Source organism: Homarus americanus, unplaced genomic scaffold (genome assembly GCF_018991925.1).
Source record: "Homarus americanus isolate GMGI-L3 unplaced genomic scaffold, GMGI_Hamer_2.0 scaffold50924, whole genome shotgun sequence".
Taxonomy (NCBI): domain Eukaryota; kingdom Metazoa; phylum Arthropoda; class Malacostraca; order Decapoda; family Nephropidae; genus Homarus; species Homarus americanus.
In genome coordinates, this window is record NW_024718094.1 from 1,692,884 (window position 1) to 1,704,362 (window position 11,479).

The 11,479-nt window shown below is 47.1% G+C and overlaps 1 protein-coding gene across 1 annotated transcript; it reads right to left on the bottom strand.

Annotated features, from left to right (window-relative positions):
* Nucleotides 1-3,188: 3,188 nt before the first annotated feature.
* On the bottom strand, nucleotides 3,189-9,785 carry LOC121859111. The gene is made up of 2 exons (XM_042355804.1): nucleotides 8,806-9,785; nucleotides 3,189-4,434 (listed from the first exon to the last, which is right to left on the bottom strand). The coding sequence occupies exons 1-2, from the start codon at nucleotides 8,823-8,825 to the stop codon at nucleotides 3,807-3,809; spliced, it is 648 nt and encodes a 215-aa protein (XP_042211738.1). The 5' UTR covers nucleotides 8,826-9,785; the 3' UTR covers nucleotides 3,189-3,806.
* Nucleotides 9,786-11,479: the final 1,694 nt, after the last annotated feature.

Below are 11,479 nucleotides of genomic sequence, written 5' to 3' on the forward strand. Positions count from 1 at the left end.
AATGACAAAAACACTCATTAAAGCACCGAACACACACACACACACACACACACACACACACACACACACACACACATTAAAACAACAGACACTCTTTACAAACATTCACACATGACACTAATAATTAATAATGGCCAACTGCGTTATACGGTTAAACAACTCGACTGACGATTTTTACAGATAATTGAAAAAAATGTTGAGGCTAAATCCCCAGGATTTAGCCTAATCTACTAGCGGCCATGATTGTGATTAATTAACAGTTAATACCAGTTACAAAACATGGCAGGATCCCCCATTCTCTCTCTCCTGGCTACCAGTTATAATAATAATGACTCTAACTGGGATGAATAGTTTGTACCAGTTAGATATGATTGATATCCGTTCTTCAGTGTAATAATAATAATACACATCAACAGTTACTAACAGTTCAAGATGGCCGCCACTGACGTAAATAAACACGACTCTTCTCCAAGTGTCCAGTTACAAAAAAACAAAAATGGATTAAGTGGCATCAATAACAACAGTTCATATCAGTTCAAAATGGCCGCCAATGTAACAATTATTCAGTTCATAATGGCTTTGTAGCCATATCAGTTAAAAATGGCCGCTTCAGTAATAATATCAGTTAAAAATGGCCGCTTCAGTAATAACATCGGTTCAAAATGGCCGCCATCCTTTCACAACACAAACAAGAGAAGAATAACAACGACAATTAACTTCAGAACAATTAAAAAAAATCACTAATTACTAACTCACTTCCGCTATCTACGTCACTTCCGGTAGAGACGACAGAGAGTGAGGAACTGGTACGATAATTGCTGACAGGCGTTTGAGGAGGAAGTGCCAGTCAGTTACGCTGCTTGACTGTCACGCCTGACTGTCTGCCTGTCTGTCACTGGGATAGTTACTTGCTCTGACTAATTGGGCAGTTGGCGGTGTGAGTAGCAGTTGTGTTAAATTTGGCGATGTGACTGGGCTAAATTAGTATTGTGACTGGAAGCTTAAATTGGCGAATTGATTGGGAGCTTCAATTGGCGATATTGACTGCGTGGTTATGTTGGCGATAATGATTGGATGGTAAATTTGGTGTTGTGACTTAAAATTGGCGAATTGACTGGGAGCTTCAATTACCGATAATGACTGGGAATTCATATTGGCGATGTAATTGATGGAGTAATTTAGTGATGACTCGTGAATTTATACTGGCCACAAACTGAGAACTCAAATTCGCGGTTTATCTCTGGTAATCGAAATTAATAAATCATCGCAAAATTAATAACGTAATTGGCACTCAGAAAATGGGTAAATTGATAATAATGCGCAGAAGTCGTCTATCAACCTTATGTTCAAACTCGTAATTGGTTGAGTGAGAGAAAATAATCAATTTCAATCGTCTCTCTCAATCCACAACTCTCCACCGCCACTGTCACCCACCTGCATCCAATTCATTCCCATTCTGCCAATTCCCTCTTCGCTGCCCAGAGAAGAAAAAAATATCTTTGATTTGCTCTTTCCTATTTTCCGTATTTTCTTCTTTATCTATGTTTCTAGCCACTGCAGCTTCGTCAAATCCACCCAAACCAAGTTAAATACGTCTATCAACCAACATCATACCACAACCACACAATTCACCACCAACCACACAACCTCCAGCAGCAGTAGAGGCAGACGTGGTAGCGGGCGGCGTCACAACCACATCGCTGTTCTGAACCTCTTCCTATAAAAGTTATGAGTCACAAGGATACCCAGGCATGAATCACCGACGCCTCACAACGCCTCCCTCACGCCCCGCTAGCCGCCGGGGCCGCGTGAATCACCCTAACCTACAAGGGGTTCCTCATGCTGCCTCAGGTACTCATCAAGGGGTCGCTCTCACACACCCCGCCTAGGTGAGTGTACACACTGAGTAACAACAACATTACACGATCGCAAGACCCACGCAGGTGTTGCTCGTTTACTGAGACGCTTATCGTGTGTTGCTGGAAGGTTAATGAACACGGTGTACACAGGTGTCGTTCAACGAGACGTTTGTCGGCACGAAGGTGTTGATTACCGAGGAGGTGGCGTGTGGTGCTGGGAGGTTAATGAACACAGATGATGTTCAACGAGAATTTTCTTCGGACAAAGGTGTTGATTATCGAGTAGGTAACGTGTTGGTGAGAAGTTAATGAACATGGTGCACACGGGTCTCGTTCAACGAGACGTTTATCGGTACACACAACTGTCGTCTAAGGAGATTGCCGTAAATTCTATGCACACCAATGAACGAAAGTCAATAAGAATAATTCTGGAATATCAGACTTTTGTTGGAGGTGTTAATTAACAAGCAAGGTGTTCCTACCCTACAGGTGTAACTTACTGATGGGTTGAGGTTAGTTTCTCAAGGTCAAGTTAATGTGTGACGCGTGATAGCCTCAACACTACATCACCAAGGCTGTGTGGAGTACAGTACCTTACTTTACTGTACCACAAACACCAATCAGTTCAACTCCTGCTGTAACTCTTGTAATATTTCCCCGTTGTTAATAATATAGTTTGTTTAATACACTAACGTCAACTGGTGCTCAGGTGGTCATGGCGGCGCTTAGTTTCCACCAACTGCGTTTCTAACCTCCCCCAAGGTCTTCACTTCCGCCCACTAACACCTTCACTACCTCAACACCTGAAGGACAAACAGTACAAAGATCATGAACTTTTTGGTAACAAAGTAATACACACTATAAAAAAGTTAACAGAGGGTAGTCGTCATTGACATACGAGACCTCAGCAGCTGCCTGGGTTCAGGAAGAGGTGACTTCTTCGCCTTTCCCAAAACTCTTAGTCACTGGAATCCTTCAAGGTCGCTACTTAAATCCGCTCTTAATTGTCTGTGTTGCCCGGAGCTACGCGACCTTTGCCTCGGTGTAATAATGCAGAGGCTACGTGACCTTCTCCTGTGTCATGCTACTGGGTCTGGCTGACCTTCACCTGTTATTTTCTTGTTCCCAACGACGAGGATAATACGTCGTTCAGAGGATTAATTTAATACGATTATATTTGGCAGCGACAATTACATAAACTTATCTCTTAAAAGGCTGTGAATGGAAGTTTGTTTCTTAAAATACAACATAAACATATTTCCTTTTCTCTCAGGAGGAGACTGGCTCTCGAGAGAATAAGAAAGAAGACGGTGCAGTACTCACCCGCTTCTCCGTTAGTTTGTCACATCGTCGCATCTTGCAGATCTGGTGCGACTTGTCGTTCCTACAGGGGGCGCAGTCACCGCAGTTGTCCTTACGCTGGCACCCGACACAGTCACCACAACGTTTCCGCTTTTTCTTGACAGGTTTTTCAGGAGGGTCGTCCTGGGGTGGGGCGGTTGTTGTGGGGGCGGGGGACGAAAACCCCCTTCTGAGCAGGGCACGGTGGGGCCCGCGTTCATGACGGTGGGCGCGGTGTTGTTGTCTCCGTTGTTGACGGCCGTGGAGGACACGCTCGACACCTGGCCGCTGTTCTCCGTGCCAGAGACGGACGCGTCGCTTTCCGAGCTCTCGAGGGAGCCGGCCCGGCCTGCACGCTTCACTCCCACACGCACTGACCCCTCAACCCGCAGGTGTGACGAACTGTTGTCGAACGTCTGCTGCTGCTGTTGGGCACCATTGTTGTTATTGTTACTGTTGTTACTACTACTACTACCGCTGCTGCAGCTGCTGCCGCTGGAGCCTGCAGGAGGCTGTGTGTTGGGGGAGACTTGAGCCGGCGTCGTAGAGGAGGGCGCCGGGTCGCTGCCTTGTGGGGACTCGAACATCGGATATGTCGTTCATCCATCATCTGTTGCTGGATGGTGGGTATCTCCCGCGCCTGCACGGGCGCCGGTACCAGGGGGTAGCGGGCGTGCGGTGACGGCAACGTGTTGAAGGAGGGGAGCGGCGAGGGCGTGGTGCTGCCCACGCTACGCTCAGGGCTGAAGGCGGCGAAGGGCGGCAACTTGTGCGGCAACGGGTGTTGAGGCCCCACATGGTGAGGTGCATGACCCGCGGGGGTGAGTCGCTGAAGGTGGGGATGGTGTGCGCGTAGTGCGACATCTGAGCACTGGAAGCTGCAGCCACCGAGGGCGAGTGGGTGAGCACCTGGATGGGCGCAGAGGAGGCCGCCAACGGGTGGAGCCTGTGGTCAGCGGGCCGATGGTCGCCAGGGTGGTCAGCCTCCCAGGGGCGGTAGGCGCTGTTGCCGTCGACGCCCACCACGCGGGAGGACAACGTGTCAGAGAACCCGTCTCCGAAGAGCAGGTTGTGAGTGTCGAGAAGGCGGCCTGTCAGTCCTTCCCCCAGCTCCATCTCCACCAGGCAATTGTAGGGCGGGAAGGGGCGGGAAGGGGCGTGGGCGGAGTGGGCGGCCTCGGCGTGGGCGTGGCTCACCCCGGGCACCGAGCTCATTCCAACGCGCACACTACATCTGTAATGAAAGAAGAAAAACATTATTAGTTACGGAACCATCAGAATCAAGTGGCACTCAGAGGGCCACTTGTACAGTGCCTCAGTCTGGCCTGAAGAACCAACATATATGGTATGAATGTTAGAAGACAGAGAACAGAAGTGAGAGGAGATAAAGAAACAAAGGAGAGAGAAGGAGGTGGAGGAGAGGCAGTACACCCGACGGCCTCACCAGACACCTACAGGAGTACAGTCACTAAAAAACCTAAGATATAGAAGTAAATCCAGGCATAAACTATTTAACATAAGACTCACGATGAATAAATTATTAATAAAACTGGATATAATGAAATAAACTCGACGTACTAAAACAGTGTCATAAAAATAAACAAGGAAAATGGGGCCATAATTAAAAACAATAGCAATGACCATTTTCGTCACGTTAGTTGTTCCGTTATACTCACACTTCCTCTTTGTACACCAAACAAACCAAACCTAACCAAATGTACCCCTAACTTAACCAAACCTAACCAAACCAAACCTAACCAAATGTACCCCTAACTTAACCAAACCTAACCAAACCAAATGTACCCTAACAACCAAACCTAACCAAATGTACCCCTAACTTAACCATACCTAACCAAATGTACCCCTAACCAGCAAACCAAACCTAACCAAATGTACCCCTAACTAACCAAACCTAACCAAATGTGCCCTAACCAAAACCTAACCAAATGTACCCCTAATAACAACAAACCTAACCAAATGTACCCCTAACAGCAAACCTAACCAAATGTACCCTAACTAACCATACCTAACCAAATGTACCCCTAACCCAACAAAACCAAACCTAACCAAATGTGCCCCTAACCTTAGAAACCACAACAAATGTTGCCCCTAACCAACCAAACCTAACCAAATCCTTTAACCAACAAGCAAACCTAACCAAATGTGCCCCTAACCTAACATACCTAACCAAATGTACCCTAACCTTACATACTAACCAATCTACCCTAACCAACAAACCCTAACCAAATGTACCCTAACACCAAACCTAACCAAATGTACCCCTAACAACCAAACCTAACCAAATGTACTAACTAACAAACCCTAACCAAATGTACCCCTAACCAGCAAACCTAACCAAATGCCCCTAACCAGCAAACCAAACTAAACCAAATGTACCTAACTTAACCATACCTAACCAAATGTACCCCTAACTTAACCAAACCTAACCAAATGTACCCCTAACCAACCAAACCTAACCAAATGTACCCCTAATTTAACCAAACCTAACCAAAACAGACCCTGAAATGAATCCTAACTTAACTAAATGTATCCTAACCTAACCTAACCTAATCAGAGTTTAAATCACGAAAATAACCATAGTTCAATCACAATAACAAAGTCCAATCACAATAACAAAATCCAATCACAGAAAACTTGGAGTCCAAATAAAAACTCAAACTTAAGGACAGAAAGAAATAGTCATGACGGAGATGTAGAGGAATCCAAGGTTCACGAAGGAGGAGCCACTTGACACACACACACACACACAGTGCCAGGCAGTGCCAACCAGACCTCGCGTACACAACCAGTAATTTCCGGCCTGATAAGGGAAGTAGCGGCGGCAATGAGGCGAGTGTGGAGGGCCTTCTATAATAACCACAACTACTACCAGTACTACCACAACTACTACCAGTACTACCACAACTACTACCAGCTCTACAACAAAAACTACTACTACTACTACTACCAGTACTACCATAACATCACTACTAACAGTACTACTACCGCTACTACCAGTACTACCACAACTACCAGTACCACCACCAGTACTACTACTACTATATTGACACGACCACCATTACTACCATACGACCACGGCACTATTTGGTGAGCGTGGGTTGAGGACGTCTTTGCTACCACAACTACTACCACCACTATCAGAGTACAATACCTTTATCACCACCGCTACTGTCATGTCACTACCACTACTACCACTATTATCCATGGCATTATCAGGCGACACTAGAGAACCTTACTACAATTACCACTACTACCACAATCCTTACTAGTACCACCACTACCACAATCATACTAGTACCACCATTACCACAATCATTACTACAACCACCACTACCACAATCATACTAATACCACCCTCACTACAATCACGACTAATACCACCACTACCATAATCACTAGTACTAATACCACTACCACAACTACTACCATAAAACACCATAAAAATAACCTAACCATGAAAAACCAAGTCATTTTCTCCCACACAACCATTAGCTACCATAACCACAACCACCACTACCATAACCACAACCACCACTACCATAACCACTACTATCACAACCACTACCGTAACCATTACTACCATACCACCATAAAAAAATACCCTAATCACGAGGAACAAGTTATTTTTTTCACAGGATAATCAACGAAAATATAAAAAAAAAATATAAAATTATCAACCTGGGGGAAAAAAACGTGAATAATTTTTCAACATTGCAAACACGTCACATGCAACAAGCGTTCGGTTGATTCATTTATCTAAAAGCTGTCAGTTTGTGAAATATTACCACGGAGTTACTGTAATTACTGTAATATAACGCTATATATAGGAGGAGAGCCTTTTGTTATATCTCTAGTATAAAAAATATATAGTCCAATATAACAGTATAACACATTTCTACTATGTTAAGGAACTCACCCTAATCATGTGATAATCCCTAATCCCTAATCCCATCACTAATAGCCATCCTTCCTTCCCTAATCCCATCACTAATAGTCAACCTTCTTTCCCTAATCCCATCACTAATAGCCAACCTTCTTTCCCTAATCCCATCACTAATAGTCAACCTTCTTTCCCTAATCCCATCACTAATAGTCATCCTTCTTTCCCTAATCCCATCACTAATAGCCAACCTTCTTTCCCTAATCCCATCACTAATAGCCAACCTTCTTTCCCTAATCCCATCACTAATAGTCATCCTTCTTTCCCTAATCCCACTGCCATTAAGATCCGTCAGCCTCTTATCATCTACAGTTTAGTTTCCTCAAGGCTCAGAGCTGCCGGTACCCTTGAGAGAGTCTGTTTAACGTGCCCACAGAGAGCAATTTACTATTCAAGAGGGTACGATGCCCACCTTCACACCCTGAGAATCCTATTAGCCTATTGAGAATCCTACTAGAGTTCTACGATATCCTACGACAGAAAGATTGGTGAGATGATGAAGTGACACACACACACACACACACACACACACACACACACACACACACACACACACACACACAATCTAATCTAGTACCATCCTTGGACCCCCTCTATTATACCATCCTACCCCGAAGGTTCCGTAACACCCTCACCCAGCACCTAAGGATTTCCCAACACCCACCCAGCACCTAAGGATTTCCCCAACACCCACACCCAGCACCTAAGGATCTCCCCAATACCCCCACCAGCACTAAGGATCTCCCCAGCACCCCCAGCACCTAGGATCTCCTTACCCCACCCAGAACCTAGGATCTCCCAGCACCTAGGATCTCAACACCCCACCAGAACCTAGGATCTCCCCAACACCCCACCCAGCACCTAGGATCTCCTTAACACCCCACCCAGAACCTAAGGATCCCAGCACTAGGATCTCCCCAACACCCCACCCAGCACCTAGGATCCCCCAACACACAGCACCTAAGGATCTCCTTACCCCCCACCAGAACCTAAGGATCTCCCCAACACCCCACCCAGCACCTGGATCTCCTTAACACCCTCTACCCAGAACCTAGGATCTCCCCGCACCTAAGGATCTCCCCAACACCCCACCCAGAACCTAGGATCTCCCCACACCCCCACCCAGCACCTAAGGATCTCCTTAACACCCCACAGAACCAAGGATCTCCCAGCACCTAAGGATCTCCCAACACCCCCCCAGCACCTAGGATCTCCCCAACACCCAGCACCTAAGGATCTCCCCAGCACCTGGGATCTCCCCAACACCCCACCCAACACCTAGGATCTCCCCAGCACCTAAGGATCTCCCAACACCACCCAACACCTAGGATCTCCCAGCACCTAAGGATCTCCCCACACCCCCACCCAACACCCTAGGATCTCCCAGCACCTAGGATCTCCCCAACACCTACCCAACACCTGGGATCTCCCCAGCACCCCACCCAGCACCTAGGATCCCCCAGCACCTAAGGATCTCCTTAACACCCTCACCCAGCACCTAAGGATCTCCTTAACACCCCCACCCAGCACCTAAGGATCTCCCCAGCACCTCCACCCAGCACCTAAGGATCTCCCTAACACCCCTACCCAGCACCTAAGGATCTCCCCAACACCCACCATACATAAAGCGTGACCCTTCAGTACCTATCGAATAAGGATCTCATGGCGGCGGGAGTCCTTGAAGAGTGACCAGGACAGTTATGACACACAGGTGAGAGATGGATGTCTCCTGGTGGCGCTGAAGGGGTCGTCCACGGCCATATAAACTTCCTGAGGGAGGAGGGATACCACCTGTTGCTCCACGTTCCTCCTCCTCCTCCTCCTCCTCCTCCTCCTACCCCCCACCCCGTCGCTGGGATCCTGAGCTACTCTTTTACTCTACTCTTTAAAGCCAGGGGGCGCGGGGGGCGTGGGGGGGAGGCGTGTGTGTGTGGGGACCAGGCGTGAAGGTCGGGCCCACCGCTACTACTGTCTGACCTACTCTACAACACACGGGTTCAAAGGCACTTCACTATAACAGTCAGTCAAAGTTCGGGTTTTTTTTTTCCACGATTGTCAAGTTTGTTAGGAAAATATATATATACTTTTCTGATTTTCATTCACTTTCAAAAAATATATGTTTTTTTTTTCTTCTTTTTTCTCACTCAGTGTCTTGTCCACCATATTTTTGTTATCGTCAAGAAAATTCTACAGGATTCTTGCATCTTGAAGATTAAGAAAACACGTCTTTTAGTCACCGATAACTGGAGTAGATCATGTTTAATGTGAGGTAAGGTGGAGCCACGCGTCTCCACCACAACAACTACGTCGCCACCACAAACCAACCAACCACGACGACGCCACACAAACACAAACACGGCCCCGAGAAAAACACACACACACACAAAACCAGTGGACACTATGCCTTCAACAAACCGGAATTTCCAGTACTAGTAACACTGTTATTTTGGCGCCACGACATGTGTGTGTGTTACCACCATTCAGGAGCTGGTTGCGTGTGGTGGTGAGAGCCGGGGTGTGTGTGTGTGTGTGTGTGTGTGTGGGAGAGAGCGTAATACCGCATGAGTGAGTGAGAGGGGAGGCCGCTCGTCGCTGCTGCAGGAGGGAACGTCTGGTTTAGAGGGCACCCGAAGCTAGACTGGCGCTGGTTGGTGGTGGTGGGGAGTGAGAGGGAAGAAGTGGGTGGGTGGCGGTGGCTGTCAGACCTCTCAGACAGCATGGCGCCTTGGGAGAGTGGGGAGAGAGGGATCTCGAAGAGAGTGAGAGAGAGGGAGATGAGAGCGACAGACCACCAGGAGACTCAAGATGAAGATGATGTTGACGAGGATGCTGAAGGTGGTGGTGGTGGTGGTGGTGGTGGTGGTGGTGGTGGTGGTGGTGAGGTGGTGAAAGGTGGTGGTGGTGGTGAAGGTGGTGTGAGTGTGGTGGTGGTGAGGTAGTGCTTGGTAAAAGGTGGTGGTGGTGGTGGTGGTGAAGATTGGGGTGGTGGTGGTGGTGGTGGTGGTGGTGGTGAAGGTGGTGGTGGGTGAAGGTGTAGGTGGTGGTGGTGGTGGTGGTGTGGTGGTGCAGAAGGTGGTGGTGGTGGTGGTGGTGGTGGTGGTGGTGGTGGTGGTGGTGGTGAGGTTGTTGGAGCAGATAATATGTGATGATTATGATGATGATGATGATGATGAAAGACTGATGTGGTGGGTGGGTGTGGGTGTGTGGGTGTGTGTGTGTGTGTGGTGTGTGTGTGTGTGGGTGGGTGTGTGTGGGTGTGGGTGGGTGTGGGTGTGTGTCAATCAATTTAATCACAATAAGTAAATACAAGACAGAAAGAAAGATAAATCAAGAAAAACTCAAGAGAAAATAAATAAAACAGAAATTAGAAATAAACAAGAATATAAATAAATAAATAAATAACATTGAGTTAAACAACAAGGAAGAAATCGTAAGAAGAGACAAAATTAAAATGAAAAAGAAAATACGATAAGAGAAAAATCAATAAGAAAGAAAGAAAGAAATACAGATTATGAAGCAAAACAAGACTTAAGAGGAGCGAAGGTTACCACACACCACCACCTGCAGAAGGCGCCGACGAGGTAGATAAGGTGGAGGGGGGGTACATTAAACTACAGCTGGTGGCGAGTGAACCATTTATGACACAGGGGTTCGAATCCCACTCTGAGGTGTCTTCAATTCCTGGTGCAGTCATAATACGTGTGTGTGTGTGTGTGTGTGTGTGTGTGTATGTGTGTGCTAAAAAACTCAAGAAAACCAAATAAAAAATAACTCTCCCTACTTCTCTCTCTCACAGGCCTCTCACCCCCCCCCTTCCTAAGTGAGTGTGACTCGGGCGACTCTCCCCTGACTCAGCACGGGCGAGGTGAGTCATTGTACCAAGTGTCGGTCGGTGGAAGGTTTGAGTCATGTGTTATTGTATTGTACAATGGTTGCTTGTGTTGGCTCTCTCTCTCTCTCTCTCTCTCTCTCTCTCTCTCTCTCTCACTACGCTTCTCCCTCCTCTTCCTGTTTCTTCTTCCGTCTTCTCGTCATTATTCTTATTCTATTTCCTTCTTCTTCAACCTACTATTTCTTCTTCTTCTTCTTCTTATCTTCCACCGCCAAAACCCCTGATCCACAATCCACTCTCCATATCCACCCCTAATTTCATCCACTCACATCCACACATCACCCTCTTTCGTTATTCATCCGCTTCCCCTCCACCCACCCCACTCACAATCTCCATCTACCCACCTGCCCTACCACCACCTCCACCCACAAACCTTCTTCCCGCCCACTATCCCACCTGCAACCTCCCACCCAATCCCATTCCTCC

Bases quoted from the DNA above. Each gene is read 5' to 3' on its own strand.
- LOC121859111 (XM_042355804.1), bottom strand. From the start codon at position 8,825: ATGAGATCCTTATTCGATAG. The intron at 4,435-8,805 runs GTACTGAAGGGT...CTTTCATTACAG, and splicing joins ATGAGATCCTTATTCGATAG to ATGTAGTGTGCGCGTTGGAA.